This window comes from Apteryx mantelli, chromosome 35, assembly GCF_036417845.1.
Source record: "Apteryx mantelli isolate bAptMan1 chromosome 35, bAptMan1.hap1, whole genome shotgun sequence".
Classification (NCBI taxonomy): domain Eukaryota; kingdom Metazoa; phylum Chordata; class Aves; order Apterygiformes; family Apterygidae; genus Apteryx; species Apteryx mantelli.
In genome coordinates, this window is record NC_090012.1 from 730,826 (window position 1) to 756,869 (window position 26,044).

Sequence of the window (26,044 nt, forward strand, 5' to 3'; positions counted from 1 at the left end):
TTGCCCCCAGGATGCAGGTTCTGGGCTGCTTTTCCAGAAAGGCTTCTATTCGTGACAACAAAATATGCCACTTCTGTGGCAATTTGTTCTCCTGGCTGAGCACCCACACAGTCGAAGCTGTACCTCATTAGCGGGGCGTGCGGCGGCCCAGCGCGTTCCTAATGTTGCAATAGACGGCGATTAATGGGGTTGTTTCTCCACGCTGCCACAAGCAGGTACGGGACCTCTTCCGAACGCAAACCGAGACGCCCTCGGTACGCGCGAGCGAGCCCGAGCGCCTCCCCAGCCCTCCCCTCCCTTAGCGTATCCCTCTCGCTTCCCAGCACTTCCCCTCCCGGCACGAACTTTTGCGAGGAGCCCTAAATGAATTACTTCCAGGTGAAAGGGTAGCGCTCCCCTTCTCCCGCACGCCGCGCTCCGCGCTGCCAACAGCCCTCCAGCCCCTGTCGCGCCCATGCTAACAAAGGCGTGAGTATACGACCGCCTCGGTCCGCTCGCTTCTCCATCTGTCTAAGCTTGCTTTCGGTCCGTGCACCTCAGTGCGTTTTTTTTCCTTCAGCACGCGCTGAACACGATGCCTATAGCTGACAGCTTTTCAGGGCAGGGGAGGCGAAACGCCAACCGGCAGAGCGAATTAGCCTGCGGAACGGTTTTCAGGCAGGAATCCCCCTGAACAGAGCGTCTGCCTACGGCCGGCTGGAGGGTTTTAAGCGTGACGTCACCAGAGGGGTTATTTCCATCGCCATCCGGCGCTGCCTTCAGCCGCGCGATGTGACTCTCCGTGGCGTTGCAGCAGCCCGGCCGCGCGCGCGGCGCGTCCCCCCCCTCTTCCGAACGCTCCCCAGAGTTAAACAAAGCGACCGCAGGAACCAACGGCTGCAGCGGGCAGCCCGAAACGATGAGGCAATTCAAAGCGAGGGAGCTAAGCTAGGATTTAAGGACAATCTCCCGACAAGCAGGCTCGGGCAGGTGCAATCCACGCAGAAACCACTTGGCAGCCTGCAAAAAAAAAAACGCCTTTGCTTTCCACCTCTCGCTGCCAGAGCGGGTGACCTTGCTGGCACAGATTTTTGTCACGTCTGTTGCCAGATGAGCGATTCCTTCCAGAGGTAAAACACAGAACAGGCGTCCCCAGCCACCCGAGAGACGCGCTGTAGCTTGACACACAGCTATCCAGCTCGCCTGCAAGAAGCGCGTACAGCAGCTTTTTTTTATTTTATACACGAAACAACCAGTTCCTTCTTTACTAAAACCCATGCCTGAGCGATACATAAATCTCCGGTTTCTGATGCCTTCAAGGGCTTCCTGGTCTTAAAGCCCGGTGCCAGGCAGCCCCTGCCCTCTGCACCGCGTGCTGCAGTGCAGAGGTAGATCCCAGCTCTCGGAAGATTCCACAAGCAGCTGGTGCCTCTCTGCTCACACTCACACTTCCGAAGAGGAATAAAGAGGGGAGGTAAGGGAATGACTAAGAAACCCGTATTTCTCAGCGCATGAATCACTGACAGGAAGCTAGAACAGACTCTCTTTTGCTAATTGGGGGAAAATCAGCCTGCCGGGTCACTGAAGCACGAAGCAGGAGGTTTCCTTTTCGCTGAACTATATATACACTGTTGCTTTACACCTTTCGGTTTACAGTGCTGTCCAATTTGCTTGGGTTGTTACACCGCCACATTTCACTGAAATACTTCAGCGCTAGGCAGATAATATCTTATACTTCTAAGGAAAGGAAATTCCCTGCAGGACAAGAATTACCACAGTAGATCATGCAGAAAGCCTAACTAAATTACCATTACAGCTTTTCCCGTCTTGTGCTGGTTTAATCCTAAGTTTTCAAACAAAGGACCTAATCCTGGAAAAGTTTCAGGACCAAAATGCTGTGAAACTCACAGATGACAGGTAGCGTAGATAACGGCTAATTACTGCACGAGACCCTTGTAAAAACAGCACAGGGCCTTAGATAACGATACCACCACCTTAGCGTAGCGAAGAACAGTCTGATCGTGCGAGTAACTGCACGGTTTTAATTGCTTAGGTCAGAAGTAGAGGACGACGTCCCTTGTCACAGGAACAGTCACACCTAGCCCACGTTCCAGTGTCTGACGGCAAATACTTAAAGAGAGATTATGTATAAATCGACCCTTTTCCGGTTCTATCTTCTCTGCTTCTAACCCCCAACCACTTCTGGATGATGGCATTTAATAGCCACCACCATTATTCTAACGATCCTTATTTTCCCCCCTCCAAACTCTCGCGAAGAACGAAATGGCAGATGTAAACTCCAAGAGAGCATCTCAGTTCTTGCAGAAATGCGTTAAGCCAGAGGACAACGGAGGAGACCCTCAGCCGAAAGAGGAGATAACGGAAGAACAATCTCTTCCTGTCATCACCCAGTCCTACCCTCAGACAGTACAAGGTATGTGCATTTCTTTGGCTTTTTCTCAAAAAGATGTAGAAAGCTGTAAACAGCGATATCTGAACACGGTACTTAAAAGCCGCGTTGTACCAAAGACGCATATAGAAATGCTTTAGAAAGGATTTATACATCAGAAAACATTACCGTGTGCCTCCGGTTTAGAATGATGAAAGGGACTAAAGAAAGAAGGCTTAAAGGGAGGCTTATATTACATTTTTAGATTACATTGTGCTGCATTTCTCTTCTTCTCAGAGGAAATATCAATGGTCTTCAACACGTACAATATGGCAGCCAACCTCGGGCCAGCCTCCAGGAGGAAGAGGGAGAAAGGTACCAACCACGACGGCACCAGCACCTCTCTCTACGTCGACCGTCGGAAGTCCAAGGTGTGGAATTATTACACGAAGCTCGGAGACGCCTACGTCGAGTGCAACGTCTGCAAGAAGCAGCTCTCCTTCCACAACAGCACCACCACGATGCGGGAGCACCTGGTGAGGAAGCACAGCATCCGCGACACTTTACTGTCACAGCTCAAAGACGATCAGGCTTCCGAGTCCGACTACACGGCTCAGGAAAGCGTTGTGAAGCGGTCCAGGCAAATGACGCCGGAAAACAGCCTGTACCATGCCGCATCCTGCTCGGAACCGAGGACTGACATGATTCTGGAGCTGGTGCTCGAGATGATATTCCGCGACCTGCACCCTCTTTCCATGGTAAAAGACAAAGGTTTCGGGCTCCTCATCGGGTACTTGGAACCTAGTTTTACTCTCCCATCGCCTGTGCAGCTCTCCAGCATGTTGTGGCACAGGTACAACGTAGTCAAGCAGCACCTAGAGCACTACTTGCAAACGGCTCAGGCCATCGTCGTCTGCGTGGAGTTCTGGGTTTCCCAGCTCAGCCAGACGTACTTGACCATCATGGCTAACTTCATCGACGGGGAATGGCGCCGGGCAAGGTGCATTATGGAAACGCAGCAAGTGCACGAAAACAAAGCCGAGGGCTATTTAGGAGAGAAGCTGTACGCTGTCCTGTCCGAATTTGGTTTGTCCAACAAGTCCGTTTTCTGTGTAATGCACGACAGCCTGCAGAACACGGCAGCAAATTCACAGCAGCTGAAAAACACGTACGGCTGGACCAGCCTGTGCTGCGCTGCTCACACCCTTCACCTGTGCATCAAGGCCGGGCTGGACGTCGAGCAGGTACAAGAGGCTCTGAGCACCGCTCGGGGCATCGTGAGGTATTTTCAGCAGGATGCAAAAGCCACCTGCTCTTTAAACAGTAAGCTAGAAGCCATCAACAAAACCAAGCTGAAACTGGTGATGGACGTGGGGTCTCGCTGGATAACGACGATCGAAATGTGCGAGAGCCTCCTGGACCTCAAGTGGGCTATCATGTCCGTCCTGGAGGAACATCCCAAGGGCGCAGCGGCCGTTCACAACTTGGCCGACCACCAGTGGAAGCTCTTGCAGGACCTGGTGCCAGTCATGAGGACAATTAAGATAGCTACTTCGTTCCTGCGCGAGGAGCAGAACGTATCCATATCGTCTCTGATGCCTTGCATTCATGGGATCGTCGCTGCCATTGGGCAGCAGTCAGAAGAGGCCAGCAGCGTCATCAAGACAGTCGTAGGCAACATAAGGTCAGAGCTGACGCGGCGCTGGGGCATATCGGAGGACGAGAAAGTGCTGGAAAGCCCAGCAGTTATTGCCTCCTTTTTAGACCCGCGTTTCAAAGAGATGAGGTTTTTGAGCCCCAGCCTGAGAAGCGAACTACATAAAAGAGTCAAAAATATGCTGTCGCAGGTTTTCAATCACCAGTCTCCATCTGCCACCCATTTTTGGATGCCAAGCTCAGATTACAAAGCAGAGGGTGGAGAAACAGCTAGCCAGCTGTCTGCTCACAAGGACAGATGCTCAAGCACCCAGTCGCAGAGCATGTACGACATCCTTTTGGGGAAGGACCCCACCGAGAGCATGCCCGAGATCCACCAGCAGCTGGAAAACTACATTGTGGAGCCCCTCTGCAAACGCAGCACCAACCCCCTGGACTGGTGGAAGAGCAACGAGCACCGCTTCCCAGCCGTGGCCAGGCTGAGCAGGCAGTACCTCGCTGTCCCAGCCACGGCTGTGCTGCCCGACCAGGCTTTCGCCGCCAGCGAGAGCACCCTGGAACATCGACGGGCGGTCCTGGCGCCTGAGAATCTGGACCAAATCCTATTCTTGCACCAAAACTTTGATTTTTTAGAGTCAATGAGAAACAGCAACGAGGCTCGTAACAGGAGTCTGCACTGACGCGCGTGGAGAAGGGTACGCGGAGGAGCTCTTTCATCGGTCAGCAGGTGTTTACTCGACGTGTCGAGGCTTTCAGACACTCGGGTGTTGGTCCAACAACCCCACTGCAGCTACCCATCCACGTCAGCGGGAACCAATGCCGAATATTCTTTCGAATTCCTGCCTACGCATTTTTGTAATCACTTTGCAATATTCACAGCGAAGAGCGAGCTCGGGAGGGGGTGTAGACACCCCCCACTCCAGGCCGCGCTTTCTTGCCCACCGCGGAGCCTACAGCCCCAGCATTTTTCGCTCAGGCTCAAAGCATTTGCTCTGTGCTCGAGATCTCCAGGGGACACACGAGAGCCCGGGTCAGGATGAAAGCGCTGAATGCATTCAAGGTCTCCTCTAAACAGCTTGACAAACTCAGGCCTAGTCCGTGCCCGAGTGTGTTTTTGCACGTGAACAGCACCGAGTTAAGAACAGGCTCGGACACGCGCCGAACTGCCTGTACAGATATACGCCCTGTGACACTGTCGTCCCACGCGGCTATGAAACACAGGCGTGCCAACAATATTAATTCATCCACAAACACCCCGTTAATTAACCGCATTGTCTTGCTTTCCGATACCTGCAAAAGGACGGAAGGAACCAGCTTCACCTGGGACAGCGCGTTCTGGGATGTCCTGCGACAGAGGGCTGGCCAAACCGAACGCACGGGGATAGCTAGGGCATCCTGTCCGTCCTGCCGGCAACGAACAGGAAAAAAAACCCTACAAGTTATAACTTAAACTTGAAAATCACCTCTGAATTTTCCTCCGGGATATGCTAATAAATTATAATTGTAGCAACTCTTTATAAAGCAGAGGTCAGTATGTTAATATATGTATATAATTAAGATTATTCAGTGCTGCATCGTCACACTACACTTTTTTTTTTTTTTTTTTTTTTAAGGAAACAGTCTGCTGTTTACTGTTCTGCAATTTTATTTCTGTTGCATTAATGTTAAAACTTTCAGTCCTCAAAACTCCTTTCCTGTCATCAGCAGCCCTGCCAGCAGACTCGAGCAAAGCCGCTCTAGAAGAACGCTGTCCACCCTGGCTGCCTTTAGCATCACGCAGCAGATCGCTGCACGGGGAAGGTAACACCAGCCTGCACACACGTCGTACACTACTTGTAGTTTATATAGCGCACGTTCAAGTAGCACCGGGAGGCCTTTCTCGGGGGCAGGAGCAGCTGAAGCTTTTCCCGCAGTTCCTCCCAAACAACGAAAGTCTTGGCTAAACCATTATGCACATGGAGGTCTGCACCAGGTTAACAACAAGGTTCATTTTTTAGTCAGTGTTGACGTTTCTGTGAACAGATGCAGCCTAAATAAGTGGTGGACTTCAACAGCACGCCAAGGCAAAGAGAACTGCTGCCAGCGATTTGTTCGAGGCCCATCTTCATGTTCAGAAGGCAGCTGCTTTCCCTTTGAAATCATAAGGGCTAGAAAAAAGTTTGACTTTTTTTTTTTCTTTTAAATACAAGAATGTAACTTACGAGAAGAGAAGGAACAGAGTTTGTATCCTCTCTGCAAAGCCTCTTTCTGCTTTGGGTGATCAAGCTTATCGAGGCCCAGACCTGAATATTGCTCTTTCAACGAGAGAATGGAGCGGAGAGTGGGACTGGAATAAAAATTTGTCTGGACTGAATATCAATATTCAGCCTTGCAAAAATTAAAACAAAACAAAGCCATGAAAATCTTGTGGCCTGGCAACAAAAAGCCTTTTATCCCTCCCAGTGGAGAAAAGACCCCTTAATTACATTTTATTCATGGAACTCATCAAAACCTCAATTGTAACTACCAAATGCAGTTTAGCAAGGCTGTGTTATTTATGCAAATAAAATAACAGACAAATTTGTGCAATAATACACAACTAGATATGGTGCTTTAAATATTATGGAATACTAACACTGAATCTGCTAGATAATTAAGAAGATTTTTGGCAGATCAAACGTGTTTGACCGCGTTCTGGTTCTTCTACCATGTTTATCACTATGTCTGAGCACTTCCAGGGACAGAATAGATACAACGACACATCACATGCAGCTCCTGCTCCATTCCTCACCCTATTGGAAATACCAGGACAGAAATGCCAATAAATTGTACGCCATATTATGCGACGGCAAGATGAAAGAAATGATGTCTGCATTTGGACTGGAAAGCGAAGGCTGCAGTAGCTACGATGTAATGGGAAATTAGTCCTGAATCAGTCCCGAGACTCAACTGTTTTGTGGTCTCAAGTCCGTAGAACCTTAACTTCCAAAATCGTTTCAGGATCTGCCTTTACATCTACCTCCACCCGACTGAGAGGAACTGGACCTGCTGAAGCACCTGCTCAGCTACTTCCTTCAAGACTAATGTTGACGTGGCACGCAGCATTCGGACCACCAACCAAGTATAACAAGTTTTGCTTTAATTATTTATAGTATAACCAGCAAAAGCAGTCCAAGAACTTTTACATCAAGAACCCCATTTAATAAGCTATGTAGAAAGCACATAAAAAAAAATACACGGATCAGAAGAGTACTATAGTCTAAATCTGAAATGCTGTGCATGACTACCACTTTATGGCAAAACAGGATATTAAATACAATGACAATTTCTCATTGATTTCCCTATTCTCTCTCTAACAACCACCAAACCCTGAAACTGATGGTAAAAAGCAAGGGCTAAGCACATCCAACTTTTCGTTTTAATGGAGGCAAGGGGACTTCTTTAATTAAACAAAAGCAGAAGTAAAGAGCTTCTAGTATTTGTACAACAGCTATTTTACAGTCATTAACAACTACATATTTTTTTCAACCATGCATAATTGTAATTTAATGCCAGGCATGCATACTTAATTTAACACACATATCTTTGCAGTGTTGATATAAGTGAGGAACATTTGCTGCCTTCACGTTTCTTTTTGTCAAACTTGACACCAACCATTGGTGCTAAATGCTGAGAAAACCCAAATAAGCTTTTAAATAATTCTACATACAAAAAGTTGCAGCTTTTCTTCCAGAAATCCTTGAATGTTCTCTGCAGGAACTAAATATTCTCTGCAGCTTCACTAAGTGCTTTTCTGTGCTAGGAAAAGCTGAGATTGTTTTTTCAGTATTGGTGCAACTACTGCTGTGCTACTGATGGATTAAATTGGAGAGTGGGGGCAACATCATGTCATCTAACCCTCCTCAGAGCTCAACAACTGCTCAGATGCTAGAAAACGCTTACGTATTTTTTAAACAGAGAAAACTAACCTCCTTGCTACTCTGAAACTGGAGTTTCCCAGTTACCACTGGAGGAGGTCAACGTCTGGGTTTCTTCCATCTTTGCTTCATTTTTAAAATGTTTCAAGGGCCATTTTATCTTCATGAGTGGCTCCACCTGCTCCTGCAGGCGATGGCACTTCATATGAGCATTTCGACTTTTTATCTTGTCAAATACTCTACAAGTTGGAAAACAAACATGAGTTGGTAATTCCTTTCCTAATTAGATAAACACTGCTAAAGCAAGCTTCATTATTTCTACTTCTCTGATTTTCTGTATTTTGCACATTTTGATGTATGGTATGTCAAAGTTTCATTTCTTCATTTTGCCATTACCCCCGTTTGTGTGGGACTTTCACGTTTAAAGGGGAAACACATTTAAGTTGAAACTTGGCTGTAGAGTAAAAACAAAATTGGCAAGAAGGCCAAGGGGCAGGTGTAATCCTCAAACTGCTGTTAGCTCTGTTTGCCCTCTGTGGGCTTTTAAAGTTTGTTTAAAACTGTTTTCGCCCAAATGAGCAGATCTCTAGAACAATGATTATAGCTACCAATACCTTTCACATTCTCTACATGGAAATGCACACTGATCGTTTGTACTTCCAGCCTGGTATGGAGATCCTTTCGGGCTGCAGGATGGACTCCATGTACTGTGGGGCATCTTTTTATAACTCTTTTGCTCTATCTTCATGCCTTCTTTAGGCAGATAACTGTGCCTTTTGGGGGGGCTGCAAGCAGTCTGTAAATCAGACAACATTTAGTAATTTTTTCTTCTCTTCAAGAAGGTTTGTAGCACAGTGGTGGAATAGCTAAAGTAAAAGACTAGTTTGAAAAATCTCTAAAATGCCCAGACAATAAGAGCGTATTAAATCCAGAACTAAATTATACTGGCCTAAGTATGCCCAGGTGAAATCCTTTGAACACTAAATAGCTGGAGAAAACAAAACCAACACCACACATCTTAATTCAGCTGTTAGGATGGGGCAGAAGCGCAGACCTTGTAAGGATGGCCCAATACTTATGCTATCCTAAATGAAATGGCACTTTCCTCCATAAAAATTTAAAACAGGTTTACTATGCCTCCAAGTTCCATGGTTATCCTGTTTCTATCACAAAAAATACTGCTACTAACCAAATTCCTGCTGACGGGCAAGGAACATTTTAGCAATACCCACGTAGAGTCGTGTAACCAGCAGTTCCTTTTAGGGAGCACAGACGTGTTACAGAATATCCCTGACAACCAGCAGCAACAAATTTAATGCAACAGGTTTACTAATGTTAGTAATTAGAAGCTGGGAATTATCTTATTTAAATCAGCAATGGCGCCAGCACATCAAGGACAAATACTATCTATAAAGATTAACGGCACATTGTACTAATTAACGGTATAACACTCTAACTATGAAATACTGCTTTGCTGTTTCAAAATTATTCTGTAGAACTTTACAAGTTTATCAGAGAAGCAGCAGAATAAAATGAGAATGCGTTTGCCACAAGCTCTCTCTGGGAAGCATGAACTGCCCATTTCATAAAATACTGAAACATCTTTCATTATGGAATTGACCTCTCACAAATCCCCAGCAGTTTTTCTACCTTTTCTTCAGTCTTTTCTAACTCATTCTTGTCTTTCTTGACCTTTTTTTCTATTACTTGAACTCGACTGCAGTCAAATTTTATTATTTTTTTCCAGATATAGTAATATTCAACACACTGGGACACATTCTTAGTCTGAATCTATTAGGAGAAAAACAGAAGCAGTCTATAATGAACATACTGTAGCAGAACACGGAAGAGTCAGATACAGAACAAACGCATCTAGCACAGCTTTCCTTTCCCCCCGTTCGCTCCGGTTATCACAGTGGCAAGGGCCATGTCGGTTCCAAGCTACATGCGACTGTGAAACCAGACAGAAAACAAATCTTCCTCTTCTAAGGAGGCTGTACAAGTAGTGCTGGAAAGGCAAATCCGTACACTTCATGCGGCTGATTAGCATAACGTTTCATTATTTTAATATGCCTGGTATTTTGTTCTGCTGTAATTATATGTTAGGGCAAATAATGTCTTGTACTGATGTCTTTTAAGCATCAAGAGGCAAAGAAAATGTTTCAAAGAACAGGATGCTGACAGACAATTCAAAATATTACTTTTTGTGTTAAACCTGTCAACACTAACAGCCCCTGACCAAGAATAATCGGTTTTCAATGCAAAATTAAAAAAAAAAAAAACAGAAAAGGAAAAAAACAAAAATTAAATTATAGGCTTTTAATGCTAAAAGAAAAAAAGAGATTACAAATTCACTCTTGCTGTTATCGCTTTGAACTCATCACCTAAACAAACTGCATCTCTGAACTCCTATAGCTTTGATTTTTTTTGAGAAACCAAAAAAAAACCCCCAACCCACAGATTATCTTGTATTCTAGTTTTGAAAAAGAATGCAAAAACAGTTTTTGACTTTGTGACCGTGTTTTAGCAATGTCTGGAGCAAACTACCCCACCCAAGTTAAAACTATCTGGCTCAGTCTGGAAGCTGCTGGCACACATGAAGTGCGGTTAATCAACACAGAACAAAAAAAGAATGGCAAACTGACAATATAGACTTATCCCCAGATCAATCTCTGTCTAAAGGCTTTACCTTCTTCTGTATCAGGTAAAAATCCTTCTTGTGTATGCAAAAAGCCTTTTTAAACAACTGCCTCTCAAGTGGTGTCCAAATATCTGAACCTAGTAACAAACAGTAACATGCAAATTATTAGATCACTCGGGAAGCCTAACGGATCGTCATTCCTCGGAAATCAGCACAATGTGTTTATTATTCATGTATCTACATCTCTCCCCCCTTCAGAAAACAATTACTGACTACAGCAGTGCATTCACTAGCAGTATTATTGCCAGCATAGTAAGTATTGCACGCTGTAAAACACAGGCAGGAGTGAAAGGAACACAAGACGGCAGCGAGTACTCGTCACTGCCACATTTCGACATGCTTCTCCCGTTGGGTGTCACTGCAGGGCAGCGCACGTTAAAGATGCAAGTTGAAATACAAGGACGATGCCTTTCCATGTAAGAAAGCATTGTAAACAGATAAACTACAGTGCTTCTCTACTACTTTCCTAGTCCCAAAGAACCAGGATCATTGTTTACACATACTTTTTAAAGCAAGCTTTAAATCAGAGTACAGACAGACAAAAAGCAATCATATCCAACTGCAGCTTCCGTTAGCATTTCTGATCATTGACTAAAGCAACAGGCGCTATTTTCAATTTACCTGCGTAACGGTAATTAGCAAGAGGATGGGATTCAGATTTCTGGGGCCCTCCAAAGAGCAGCATTTCCAGGGCCTCCTGCAGCAATTTAATACGAAAAGATTTTAGATGCCTCCAAGAGGAGCAAAGAAGCAAACCTTGCTCTCAGCTCTTCTGCTACTTCAATTATTCAGTCCACTATAATTCAGAAGAAAATTTTGCTCATACAGGTCAACGCTTAACAACAGTGTTTTGATATCAATTTAATTTCAGTGTAAAGTCACAATGCTCTCTAGGAGTCTGACCTCAACCCATTGAAGTTCATGGAAATATTTCTACACCTAAGTGTTTTAGGAAAATAGAAAAATTGGCAAACATCTGGGATCTTAGCTGTGGGACCCACCTGCCACCTTCAGGAGAAAATTTCTCTCTCTGCTGTAGTCATTTTGGGCCTGTCCCTGCTGCAGCAGATGTGCTAGTAGAGCCTCCTCGTGGAGATGCAGCATATACGGTTTTCTGTTAGTGTTATATCCCTTCTTCAACGGGCAAAAAGCAAAGCAAACCCACTCGGAGACTAAAGCAAGCGGGATCCATACTGGAGGCAGCTGCTCAGCAAGGAGCACCTAGTGATGTTGCAATTGCCAAGCACAGGATGTTTATCGAGAACAGACCTTGGGTTTTATCGAATATGGCAATTCCTTCATTCCTAACGTTCAGGGTAATGTTGCATGTATTCTCCAAATTGGCACATATCTTACAACAGACAAAACAAGCTCCTATTTATAAACCATGATAGGTTCCATAATTCCAAGATACATTAATTCAGACAGTAGCAAGAGGCAGCATTGAAGGACTCTGCAAGCTGTATTTTTAAGTGCTTCTGCAAGTTTAGCAGAGACCAAATTCCAGTCTGTGGAATGTGTCTAGAACACATGGAATGATTGCCAGTTCACACCACTAGCAAAGCCCAACCCAGTCCGTTATTAATTATGACCGAATAGCTGCTTCTTACCAGCACGTTGCCTTGCGCTTCATGCAGACAATGCAAGGCCAGTTCCAGGTTAGTTCCTCCACCGGGCATTACACTGGAGCAGGCCATATTTAGCAGTTCTGTTACTACAAAGGCAACAAAAAACAAAACAAAGTCAATTTCTGCAATGAAAGAAGAAAAGGTGCAATAAAAAGACACCAAGAAGGAAAACAGAACAAGTGCAACAGTCAAACTGGATACCAATAAAACGCAAGGGAAAAAGTTCAATGTCTTGACTAGTTGGGCATAGCTGTCACTACTTAAGAATGGTTTTCTTTGACAAGCCCAGGGACAACTCTCCTCTTTCAAGGTCACTGCAGATGAACCGGGACAGATACAGACGTTTGTAACCATCTCTCATGGAAGATGTTACTGAGAGCATAACAGTTATTATTTGTTTACTGCTCCAGTTCTACCAAAATTAGCAATTTCCTTTCCTCTACTGCTACCATGTGAGAAGGAGGTCATGAGAAGAAGGGAGAGAATATAAAGTGCAAAAAGCTGCAATGAAAACACGGCAATTTTTAACCATACTATCTTGGGGGTGACTTTGGAAGAAAATTTTTTAAAGAAACCTCTGTCCTGTGTTTCCTGGTTAGTTGCGATGTCTCCCCAGGGTTTCCACACTAATGAGGCTGCCTGCTCATCGTTTTCTAAGTATGATCTATCCCGGAGATTTGGGATCTCTGCCTGAAATCGACTTCCAATGTTAATGTGTCTAAAGTAATAAAAAATAGGAGGTGAGGAAGAAATGAATTGTGAACAGATGCATCATATTAAGCATGCAGATACTCACACACACACAAAGAAAAAGAGGGTATATGTGAATGAGCAAGGTTCAGGTGTAATAAATACGGTCTGTATACGGTGCACAAATTTCCCTGCAAAGCATCACTAGTTCTCCTTATCTCTTCAGCACAGTCACTTCTTTGCACCAACAGAATTACTGTGCTATCTCTGGAATGCTTCTGACCCACACAATTAAGAAAGTTTGTTCTCCCTTCCTCAAACCTGGCACAAAGCACGAGGTACATACCGAGACCAATAATGGGCAACAAAAAGAGAGAGAAGCCTACGACAAAGGACAAAAAAAGGATGTCTGAACATCCTGTAAAATGAGAGGGAGACAGGAATCTTTATTTATGACGCTAGCCTAACAAATGAACGAAGCTAATAATTCACTGGGATAGCACTGGGTATTCTGTTGAAACTTCATTCTGGCCAGCATCTGATATCATCTAGCCAAAAACGCTATTAATCTTACCAGTGATGCAAGACTGAGAGAATCAGCCAAGTGACAGATTCATGAGGGGGTGAGAGGGAGAAGGTGAATATTAAAAGGCCTCTACAGCCACGTACTTGAACTAACCAAACATTAGATTCCTAAAACTGCAGTTCCCTCATTACTCATTTTCCAAATATTTCATACTATTCTAATTATGTTGTAACTTACGGCTCAACGCTGATTTTGGTGTTATCCTTCACAAGAGAAAATCCAAAGTCTCTGTCCATTCTGTCTAAAAAAATATAAAAATGCTCAAGATAAAACTCACTCTGCTGAGACTGTCCTTTACCCTTATTTCACATTCTCATCTGAGCAAACCACTTTAACTATTCTCTGGGAATTCCCTTGAATTTGGTGAAACTGCTTACTTGACTTCTGCACGCTAGAGCTCTCAAGATAACCCATCCGGATACAATTTTAGAGTTGCATCTGACCACTAGCGAGAAGTCATCCCTGCACAGATCAAACAGTTCTTAATTTTATAAACAAAAGGCAGTATCAGACCAAATCCAGGTAGACTACTTAAAAATAGACATATGCACGCCCTTGTTCTAGCACTGGCAGAATCCGGCCTGACAAATGGAAACACCTACAACTCACTCTGATATGGCTATACTAAGGGTTAATTGTCTCGGTGTTGCCACTACACATATTTTATTCTTAGATTAAGATTTTTTTTTTTTAAACCACAAACTGGTAAAATAAAATCAGGTCAGCAGTCATTCTTAATTAAAACTGCTGAATGTAAACGTCCATATATCCACTGGCCTGTATATTATGTAATAACTTATCCTACAGGACGGTGGATGCCATTTTAATTTATAACCTATTTACCTTGGAATAAAAGACTGTGGATCAATTTTCTGTTCCTGCAGAATGAATGATAGTCAACTGGATTCCTTTCTAGTTATATTATTTAAGTGCACGTTAGGATTTTATTACCTAATACAGTACTGAACAGCTGGTTGGGATCACCATTAGCAGAAGAGCAGAGAGTGCTGAAATAAAGCCCTGATCCTTCCCGTATCGGGCTGAGCATTGGAGGTGGAGTGTAAGGAGAGCACTGGAACAAGTCTCTCAGGAGATGATCGATCAGGAACACAGGTGAACGAAGATTACTTTGGTAACATCCTCCCGACCCTGGCTGTACTTCAAAAGAAGATGGAGGTGGGATAAAAAGCGATTTTGGCCGAGTTTGCCTCTTTCTCTTTTTTTGGTGCAAGCTTTCTTTGAGGTCCGTCGCATCCTGGCTTTCCTTTTCATTAACCTGGACAAACAATTCCAGACAAACAGTCAAATACCTGTTTGTCACAGAAGATAAGCATAAGTTCAAGGCACTTAAAACATACAAATCTTATGTAATTGCAAGCTTTCTTCTGTATCTGTTGCATCTCTGGCTTTTTTCTAGACTCTCAGTTTCATGATCTGTTATTCTGAGCTCCATAATGAGCATCAAATTCCAAAACACATGGAGTGCAGTTAAAGGACCCTCTGCTCTAGCCCTTACTCATGTGGACAGCCCTAGGTAGGTCAACAGACATCCTCATGAGAACAAGAGCTGTTGAGAAGAACCCTCTACAAGCTTCTTTGTAGTCAGGGAGGATTGAGAGAAAAAGGTTTCTTTCTGAAACATTCTTAAAATTCTTTAAAACACTTAGTAAAACTCCAAGTATTTTCCTAGACTCTAATGCCAAGCATCTGTCTTGCATCATACTGTTGACACTTCTCACATCATCTTTTAGTTTCATGCAACTCAAAGTGATTAATGGGTTAAAGTATTTCCAATCAATTACTCTCAGAGGGACAGACCCCGGAGCCTTTAAAATCAAGTTGATTACTGCAGCATTATTTGAATTATTATTTGGGGGATTGAAGGGAGCCATAACACAGTGCAAATACTTTCTGAGCAAGTCAAATTCACACATTCGTGACCAGTTGCTCAAAGAAGCAATTCCAGGAGGTCATTATTAAATCATTGAAATACTTTAAGAACACAACTGCGACCCACTTCATTGCCTGCTTGTGGGTTTGTAGCCGTCACAGGTACCGAGACAGGAATCACCAGAGGAGCCACCGGTACAGCTTCTAAACGCATCTCAGTTTTTGAGGGACTGTTTCCATCTCCTGTTGGCCTGAGCAACAGTTTCTGAGCATTTACATGTTCTGCATTGTGCACCTTACCACAAACAAAAATAAGGATGTTAGGTATATCTTCTGGCATCATCCACCTGAGGACATCAAAGTGCTTTGCAAACTTCTTTCAATTCACTTAAAATGTTTCTCCATTATATAAAATAATGATGATAATACTGCTTTAAGACCCACTACACAAAATAAGTTTCTTTAAAAACAACATAATTTAGTTAGAGCCTGGAACAGAATCCTTACTTTACCTATTCCTTATCCTAATTTTTATGAAACTGAGCTCCCAAGTTCATACTATCTGCTATAACAGTCAGGCTTAATTTTCTCTCTCATACTTCATAACTGTATAGCAAGAAACACTACTGGAAATAGCAAAAGAATGCAAAACAGTACAATTGCTCAAGAACTTCCTCTACGTAATAATCACCTGAAGGGCTTTCAGTAGCACCATGATTCTGGACCCTATTCTTTTATTCGTCAGAATTTTTAGGAAGAAGGTTAAGTTACTTCACAGCTTTTACCCTCCTACACTACAGGCAGGTTTTAAAGAATCCTTATGACCTTAATTCAAATTCCTATTAAATAATAAGTACTGAAGGATTCACTTTTTCTTTACCTGCTGTTCCTCCTGCCTTTCTGGTGGATACCATTGTTCACCGTGAAAACACATATGGCTCTCCAGACCTTTCTCAGTATAAAACAGCTGACTGCAGTTCTTGCAAAGAAAACCACTTTCGTATTTGCCTCCATCTGTAGGAACACCACTGGTCTTATTACTAAGAGTGAAAAATCAAGGTAAAGGGATAGAAAATTAGCATTATAAAGTCAGACAGCTTTTTTTATTAATTTAGTCACTATCAACATTAAATACATGCTTGCTTTTCCTTCTGCAGAGCCTCATTTCATGTCTAGCCGAGAAACCTCTACAGTTCATTTACCAGCAAAAGATGTTAACTAGAGGAAAATCCCCAGTGGGACATCAATCACTAGCATTATAGAGATATAGCTTTAAATAAGAGATGCGGTAATATGCCTCCTCTTTGGAGCATTTACACGAATTGTAACTATTAACAGCTATGTACAAGTATTATTTGCAAAGATTCTTTTTCAAAATCATGGGGGGGGAAAAAAATCTTGAGAAAAAGTATGACCTGCATTAAAAAGTCCAGGAACATTTTCTTTAGAAACCAGGCATTTAATACAACATGGAATTCCTGCAATATCTGGTTTCATTAATGGAAAATGCATTATTTGTGGATTACTTCCCCTTGTGAATTTAGTGTTTATGAGAGGTGACATCAGAAATCCTGAAGATCAATTTCTTTACTACCACTACAAAGAAAGCAAAAGAAGCTACAGCTTCTCAACACCATCATTACTTCTTGTCTTACCTTGGGAGAACTGGCGTTTTTATAGCTTAGCTAATCCTTGGAACCTCTTCTGATATGGAAATCAAAGACTGGCTAGACTACTAACGCCTGCGGTACCAGACAAATATTTTCATGTGGCTAACCAGGAACCATGACTTTCATTTGTTGCCTAAAAAAATGATGCAATTCTTCATTCTTAATGACTGACAACAGTTGCCTTATTTATGACGGTCAGCAACGCTGCAGAAAAGGTAGCTCTCTGCAGACTGTGCAGGAACCTCGCTGATATTCAGAAGGACATAGATTCCAAAACCTTTTTTTCAAGGAGCAGCTTTTATTTTCTCATTTAGTAAATTGTGAGATATGTAGACAGGTCAATAAGATGGCAGAGCCGTGATTTCTTTTGATTTGATACTCACCAGGTATGAAATTGAGAGTAAAGCCTGAACCACAGCCAATCAGAAACCCTTCAGCTAGGTGAATCTCTTAATATTATGCTAGATTTCCCTCTCCTTACTTGCATGGTGATCCTTCGGCCTTTTATCGTTGTAACATGTGAAAAGAACAGGCCCAGTCATTCTTTATTACATCCCTAATAGTCTTAAACATTTCACTCAAGTTAGCCTCTGTCGTGCTCAAGTTGCTGCATGATTTTTCATGATTGAGAGTTAGAAATTACATTTACGAAAGTCTTGTGGTTCTAATTTAGACATCTATTAATTAGCACAATCTAAAGCTAGCCAAATGAAAAGGATATGTTAAATCTCGGCCTTGAGGGAAAAGAAATGCACCTGACTGTAACTGCTAGCATAGACACTAGAAGCCAGACCTGGAAGTCAAATTTAAAAACAGAACAAAAAAAACACCCTCAAAACGTCAATGTAACCTGCTTACCATCCAGCTGAAAAACTTTCTTCCTTTACTGTATTAGTAAGGCTGTAGATATTTCCACCCTGCAGTTAAAGAAGCAATAATCAAAACCAGATGTTATTCTGTCTGCAAGTAAAACTTTACAATAAAGTCATTCCATGTTTAAAGAAGAAATGGAACATCTGAGTTTTCTCCATGAAAACAGCAATTTGAACTTGCACAGTACAGCAACGCTCATTAACAGATCTCATAAATCTTTACAGTCATTAATCAATATTCCTTGCAACACTTGGATACGCATGTGCACACTGTAAATACACAGCAAACATGAATCCCTATTTACATAACACAGCTATCAAACAGAATTATTTCCATCGCAAGCTGTTTAAGCAGGGGCGGCCACGCTCTGATTCTTCGGCCACACACGGTTCCCATGCCGCAGTTGTGCCACATGACCAGCAACACAGCTCCAGCAGTGCAGGGAGTATCGGATAATCCAGATCCCCAGCTGCTGCTGGCATCGAGTCAGAGCCTGCGAAAACCACACTGTCAGGTCGTTCCGGGACTGCGCGCCCTGCCCAGCCGCAGCTCACAGCGGAGCGGTGAGATCTCACCCTGTGCAGCCAAGGATCTCTCCGGCCTGCCAGCTACTTCCAAAACTTTCCCATCCCACAGGGCTCTGAAACACGCGTTGCGTGCTTGGTGGCTCTCAGGCTCACGTAGGCTTTGGTATGAGACTTAGAGGGAAAGATAGGCCACTGCTTTAAGAGAAAACTAGTCATCATCTCAGCGGTACAGAGAAAATAACCCCTTGTCCCTGGCTGCAACCAGGCACTTGAAAGCAGGAGGAGGACTCAAGGCCCCATACACAGTCCAGGCTCCTGAAATCTCCTCGAGTTACAGAGGGATGCAAATTTAAGACTCCCCTCGCCATCAGATTTCTCACCTTGACAGTTCAAGTAACATCCAGAGTACAGAGGCCTTTTCGAGCACCCAGAAGGGAAACCAGAAAAGAGTAACGCAGAACTGGTTTAACCCCAGTGCAGAAGAGGCTCCTTGCCCTGAGGGGTTCCAGTCCCCTTGCACCTAGGCAAGGAGGCCAACCTCAGAAAAAGAGGCAGCAAACCCCACAGAACAGAGTCACACTTGAGGCAGGGGAAGAAGTTTCCAGATTTGTGTATAACTGCAAAGTCCAACTAATAATTAAAAAGAAAAACAAGTACAGCAACCCTAAACTTTGGAGATACTCAGTCCCCAAAACAAATACAGCATATTTACCACTAACACAAGCTTATACAACCCCACTCAGCTAACGTATTTTGACTTTGACCTCAAGGGACTATCATTAAAGGTGAGAAGTTCATTTAGACTGACTCTTGATCTCCCTGTTGACACAGGCAACTAGATACCAATTACTTCCAATTGAGAAAGTGGTTCAAGTCCTACAGACATGTGCCCATGGCAGAACTGAGCCTGCCAAATGCTCAGATGTTAGCGACTTTTGATTATTACTGACCTGCGCGCAAGCCAAACCAGTAAGCTAGGTGAAAGGCTATGTATCACGTTACTAAATACCCCAAGACTTGATCTTGTTAAATCATTTCTAAACCTTTGGCACTGGATTAATTAGTTAATGTTTTTAGAGCACTCTGGACATGTAAAGTGCCATGTAAGTGCTAAGTATTATTACTGGTGAATCTAGAGCTGTCAACACTAATAAAAAGCACTTAAAAGAGCACAGGAAGACAATAAATGGCTAAGGCACTGTACTCCGAGATGGGCGTCCCGCGTTCTACTCCAGGCTCCTCCAGTAACTCACCGCAAAGCAGATCCCTGGGTTTGTTTTCCAAAGTAATAAAATTAACCTCTCCATGTACTTTATAAAATAACAGGTCATTGACAAGTATTTGTACTTAAAAGAAAAAAAAAAATCTATTTAAAAAAGTAAAACCTTTCCATTATACCTTCACATTCTATGCTTCGATCTAGCGAAAAACATTTAAGTCACTTAAGAACTCAAATGACAGACTACTAAACATGAAGAAAGAGTACATGAACATACTTGAATCCTATTGAAAATGGTCAGCCTGGGCTTCTCCCTGAACACGGGCGCAGACGAAGTACCAGACGACGAGAAGGACGCCATGGCTACTTGACTCGGGGAAGCTGCGCAAGTCACGTCAAATTTCAGCTTTTCTTTACGGATACCAGGCAAACATCGAGATCTACCAACACTCATCTGTGTTTTTCCACCTGTTTCTTTGCTACAACCTTTACTTTTCTCTTTTCTGTTAGATATAGAAGTCTTGTTTTCCAGCTGATTTGACTTCCCATACGAATGGTACCCCATGGCATTGTCATGCATCGCAGGCTGTAGTTGACTAGGAATAGAGGCATCTTTTAATCCTATATATTCTTTCAAGGGTCCTGGCTGAAGGGACTGAAAAGTAGGGACTGTTTGCAGTCCTCTTTTCTCATTATCTGATAAAACGTCCTTCTGAAACTGGGTTATGCTCTTTTGCAGGTACGTGGAAGACCCTTCATATTCTGTTGGCTCTGGAAGATGGTGAGTCAAGCGAGGCGGCTGCTGAAATACTGTTTGGAGTGGTTTTGGTGCCACATGTTTAGCCTCAGAAGTCACTAGCTGGGACGGAGCCACCATTTGGGTATGGGACAGAACATGCTGAGATTTGGTTATCATCTGAAACAGGTGCTGCTGCACTTGCACCTGCTCCTGGCTCACCACAGACTCCTGAGATTTCATGAAAAGCTGCCTCACTAAGGGGCTGCTCTCGTTCTGGAACGCATTCTGCTTTTGAATGTCCTGAAAATTCAACTCCCCGCAGTTCTCCCACGGGTGAGAGTCATGGCTTCTCGCTGACCTAAAGGTCTCCTCAGAACAACTAAGCACTGAGTCACCCAAGGCTTCCTCTTCTTTAAAAGGTGCAACAGTGAATGATAAAGCGTCGGGACACTCATATGTCTGTGGAAAGGCTGAGAACGTGTGGGAAGGTCCAGCTGACCCCTCTGAAACATCCTGAGCTACAAGAGATGGCTTGTGAGCAACACACACACTATTCCTTTTGTTTTTAGCACAAACTGGCACGTTTCTCATCCACTGAAAGTTACCGCTTGACTGGTGAGCGTTTGCAGAAGTCTTCTGTCCTCTGAATATCGGGAAATAAGGTAGAGCACTGTTAGGACAATACTCGAGCCCTGTGGGCTCCAGGGGGAACTGTGGCTCTGGAATCAAAGATCTGTCAGTCAAATTTGTAACTAAGTTCTCGCCTGGTGCGATTACAGACACATTGCCAGGATTTATTATAGCATACACATTGGAAGAAGCAGCACTCTTTTGGCAAGGAAGGTGATCCTTCAGCATATCATCACCTGCAGCCTCGACAAGTCCACTACTGTTCGAAGCAAGGCAAGAGACCTGGCTGGCTGAAGAGCAGCAGGGTTGCCATGAGTCTGTTAAATCAGTATTTGCGTGCTCTGCAGAGGACAACGTAGCTGATGGAAGCTTCTGATTTACAAAGTTGTTCACAATGCATCTTAGTAGGTCTCTGCTAGGTGGAGAAGAACCTGACTTGGACTCCGAGTGCACAGTCAGTCTTTCCGTAGGCCTCGCACTGCCTTGTCCTGCTTGGATAAACGCATTGTGAGAAAGCAGTGATTTGTCACCGCCATCTTCATCAGGAGTCTCCTTCAGGATGCACAAGCCATGTTGCACTTCATAATGCCGGCGCAATGAACGGTGATCACAGTAACTCTTAGCGCAGCCTTTTTCTAAGCACATAAAAGGTTTTGTTTTCTGATGTGTCAACATGTGCCCACTCCTGCGATAACCAAGAAGAGACACATTTTGCATGTTAATGTCTCCAGCTGAAAAATGAAACCATTATGCATCTAAACCACTGCAGCTCTTGCACTCCTTTTATTTAGTACAGTTCTACGCAAGTCAAAGATGTGGCACAGGATATAAATCAAAGCATAATTTGGCTTCTATTCAGAAGAGGTTCACTAAACTGCAGTCCAATTGCTTTTCACTCTGGGAAGCAGAACAACCCAACTTCCCCTGCCTATCACCATCGCTGGCATATCTCCAGAAAAACCGTTCAAAAGGAATCTCATAAATTCTCCTAAAATCTGGGAGGAGGTTTTCAACCTCTCAGCCCCCATACACTCAGGAAGAATGCTGTTAAGTCAGAACTGTATTTTTATGCATTCTCAGCTAACAACTGCCACAATCAAAACACTGTCCCGTCTCTAGGTGCACTGTTATAATCAGCGTTTTCAGACTATAATCCAAATTATACCTGCAAATATCCACACAGATATCAGTCAAGACGAACCAAAGGGAGGGCCTAATCTGGTCCTGATTTTCTTTCGGTTTGGCTAAGTTTGGTAGAGAGGAAAAAAAAAAAACACAACTCTTCCAAATTAAGCAAGCATGTTACATAAGTTAATGGAAAACTGTGACTGTAAAATTCCACAAAGTCACTTCATAGAGCCACTTTTTAGGACAGAAGAGGTATGTATGACTGTTGGCAACTGCTCTGATCTGATGCATCACACTTGTTTTACTTAGCCCTGGATCACCACTGCCAAAAAGCAGAACTAGAATAGACTGCTGAAGGTTTGGTGTTTCAAAAGCTATTCAGAGTTAATAATAAATGCTTCACAGCATTTGAGAGCGTAGGATCCTAGGTAGCAGTTGCATGAATAAGCAAGCTTTAACTGCAACAGTTCCTAAAACACTGGCTGCCAAAATCAGAACTTGACTACGCACTGCAAATTCTTTCAATACCAATACAATTTTCCCTAAGCCAGTCATTAGAAAGAAAAAGACTTTAACTTCTGTTACACAGTTCAGGATTACAATTCTTCTGCAGATGGATAGAAACGAGTGCATTTGAGGCTTTTTCTGCACCCGCCTGCTCTGGAAAATTCAAAGTTAATTTGCATGTGCTAGTGAAATAGTTTTGTGATGTAACTTGACAGTGTTTGCTAGCTTGAGAACACCAACAAAGACTACCAAGGACTGTAACTTCTACCAGCTACTGAAATTGGAAAATAAAGTACTACAGAGGGGAGTCTTATTTACATCTGTGAAACAGACCATAACAACTCTATGCATTTTTAATGGTAAATGCCTACATACAGGTGGCCCTGCCGTTTGAAAGCTTTGCTGCAGATTCTACAGACGTGTTTCCGTTCCTGGCTATGAGTCAGGTAATGTTTGCTAAGAGAGCTGGCACTGCTGAACACCTTCCCACAGAGACTGCAATCCAGGAACGAGGCCTGAGGAGAGCTGTGCTGATGCTTTCCTTTCCTTGCAGTACCAGAATTGGATCTGCCTCCTTGTTCGACTTCCTTCGATCCTGTAAGTGTGGGAAGCCCCAGTTCTAAACAGAGGGAGAAAGTAAAATCCTTAGATTATGCCCAGTGCCATACCGAGTTACTCTTATGATAAGGTTTTCACTTAATTCCTAATAAAAATATTTCTTTTCATAATTCTATTCGAGAACTCTGGTCCAAGGTTTTTGATGACTGATTATCTGCATAAAAGTGAGATGAAAATCCCATAAATCTGCTCCAAATATTATGATCTGTAGCTCTGTAAATACCTTATTTCTAGGGTTTCCATAACTGATGTTGTACCCTCACACAGGCTCTGGCATTCTGTAACATACTTTGCTATCTCAAACCTCTTAATTGGACCAGTGATTGTAATGAATTTTACCAAATTTTTTCCCCTTTCCTGGAAAAGGGGGAGAAAAAGAGACAATTTCAAACCATTTTGTTCAACTGAACTATACAGTATTTTATCTAAGGCTATCAGATGATTAACTGCATGATAAACCAGGTACTTCACGTTAGCTTGGACTTTAAGACAGTTCAAGATTTCCCACCTGTGGGTAAGAAATGAGGGGGAGACCTATTACACCTTGCCACCATTCGTTTGTTAATCAGTAAAAACGTAGGCCTCGGCTGTTACGAGAAAGTCTCATTTTCTTATCTGAGCGCTGTTAGTTATGGGTTTTGATTTGCATTGTTTTCAAGTCACCTAAATTTTGTGTGCTCTTATATACGTTAGCAATTAAGTTACCCATTCCCTCAAGAAGAGTGTTTTACTGAAGGCACTCTCCTTTTAACTTTTAATGGTAGACCTAGAAAAAGCCCATTTTGCTTAATCCATTTCACAGAGAATTTGAAATGCAAAAAAAATTAAACAGACTGTCTCCTCTCTGCTTCAGGGAAAGCTAGTAATATAGATGTTAGCAACATATTTAGCAAATCTGTCATTTTAATGCCTCCAAATTTTCCATTTCCAGCTGGAGAGCAGGCTGCAAGGACTTCTGAAGAAAACATATTTCTATCTAGAGTATAATTTTAAGAAAATAGGACAGAAGTGAAATTCCTGTGAAAGAGAAGTATTATAATTATCTTCTACAGCATTATCAATTTGAATAGCATCTTACAGGTAAAAGGCAACAAGAAACATTTTTGAAGTGCTTACATGACAGCAACCTAAAACTGATTAAAAAAAAAAAAAAATGTATTCACTGCTTTTACCCCAAAGAAATTTCCACGTAATGGACTTTTCCTCCTGTATAAAACTACTAAATAACTCTGGCTGCTTTGATCTGTAAGATACCCTTCAAAACAGCAGTGAAAGCAAAGTCCAGCGTACTCACCACGCAGCGAAGGCTGTGAGTCAGAGTCAGACTCATCAAGGAGCTTAACAGAATCACAGTCCTTCACTGAATACAAGGAGAGTCCGTTTAAATTGGCCTCCAAAGCATCACTGGCCAGATCTGCAGCTGAAAGGCCCGGAACCTTATCTAAGCCGCTCAGGCCTGCGTATGCCATATCTTTCGTATTTAGACACGAGTTGTGGTTGAGAGCGTCACTACAGCTCAGCCCCTGAGTTTCTGAAAATCCAGAAAGCTGCATCTCCGAATGAACGGCGTTCTCCTCGCCGAAGCGGTACTGGTCCATGCCAACCACCAACCCCGGCGACCGGCTAGGGGACTTGCTCTGGTTTCCACCTAGAGCAAAACGAGCGCGAAGAGCAGCAAAAGATAACACGAATCCTAAACAAAAGACGAAAAGGATAAGTTAAATAACAGAGACGATCTGACGTTACCTACCGAACCCATAACCAAGACTGGAACGGATGTAGCAGCCCCTACACGAGCCATACCTTATCGGAGAGGAAAACAGAAGGATCCTGGCTCCTACGCCAAACACGAGTGCAGGCTCCTGCCGCTGTCAGGACAGGGGAGAGCTGCTGAGACCCCAGGGCAGGTCTGGAGGGCTGGGGAGAACTTCTTAACCGAAGGTGGACGGGTAGGAGGGGGTCCGCACTGGGGAAAAGGGTGGAAATTTTACCCCTACCCTGGAACAGGCCGAGGGGCTGCAACAAGACCGAGGTGCAGTTATGGGAGGAAGGGGTCTTTCCCAAGGACAAATAGGTAGGAAGGGGGGAAGCGCAGCCCCAGGGCTGGGATTTGGGGCCAAAGGGGTCTCTCCCACAGGGAAACGCTGCTCCCACCCTTACAGCAGCCTGGGGGCCACCCTATTGCTGGAAATTGGGGCCAAGGGGGTCTCTTCCAGGGGGAAACGCTGCTCCCACCCTTGCAGCAGCCTGGGGGGCCACTCCAGCGCTGGGATTTGGGGCCAAGGGGGTCTCTTCCACGGGGAAACGCTGCTCCCACCCTTGCAGCAGCCTGGGGGGCCACTCCAGCGCTGGGATTTGGGGCCAAGGGGGTCTCTTCCACGGGGAAACGCTGCTCCCACCCTTGCAGCAGCCTGGGGGGCCACCCCAGGGCTGGGATTTGGGGCCAAGGGGGTCTCTTCCAGGGGGAAACGCTGCTCCCACCCTTGCAGCAGCCTGGGGGGCACCCTATTGCTGGAAATTGGGACCAAGGGGGTCTCTTCCAGGGAGAAACGCTGCTCCCACCCTTACAGCAGCCTGGAGGGCCACTCCAGCGCTGGGATTTGGGGCCAAGAGGGTCTCTTCCAGGGGGAAACGCTGCTCCCACCCTTGCAGCAGCCTGGGGGGCACCCTATTGCTGGAAATTGGGACCAAGGGGGTCTCTTCCAGGGGGAAACGCTG

The 26,044-nt window shown here is 44.0% G+C and overlaps 2 protein-coding genes across 2 annotated transcripts; one reads left to right on the forward strand and one right to left on the reverse strand.

Annotated features, from left to right (window-relative positions):
* The first annotated feature begins 2,676 nt into the window (after positions 1-2,676).
* LOC106486164 (E3 SUMO-protein ligase ZBED1-like) lies at positions 2,677-4,704 on the forward strand. Its single transcript, XM_013944705.2, has one exon. It carries the CDS (start codon positions 2,677-2,679, stop codon positions 4,702-4,704), a length of 2,028 nt encoding a protein of 675 aa, XP_013800159.2.
* Positions 4,705-5,695: 991 nt separating this feature from the next.
* ZNF541 (zinc finger protein 541) lies at positions 5,696-24,924 on the reverse strand. Its single transcript, XM_067314411.1, has 14 exons — positions 24,621-24,924; positions 23,084-23,327; positions 19,982-21,758; positions 17,944-18,002; positions 16,296-16,455; positions 14,477-14,801; positions 13,703-13,766; positions 12,825-12,967; positions 12,232-12,335; positions 11,243-11,318; positions 10,610-10,698; positions 9,571-9,711; positions 8,535-8,716; positions 5,696-8,159 (listed from the first exon to the last, which is right to left on the reverse strand). The coding sequence occupies exons 1-14, from the start codon at positions 24,922-24,924 to the stop codon at positions 7,979-7,981; spliced, it is 3,849 nt and encodes a 1,282-aa protein (XP_067170512.1). The 3' UTR covers positions 5,696-7,978.
* Positions 24,925-26,044: the final 1,120 nt, after the last annotated feature.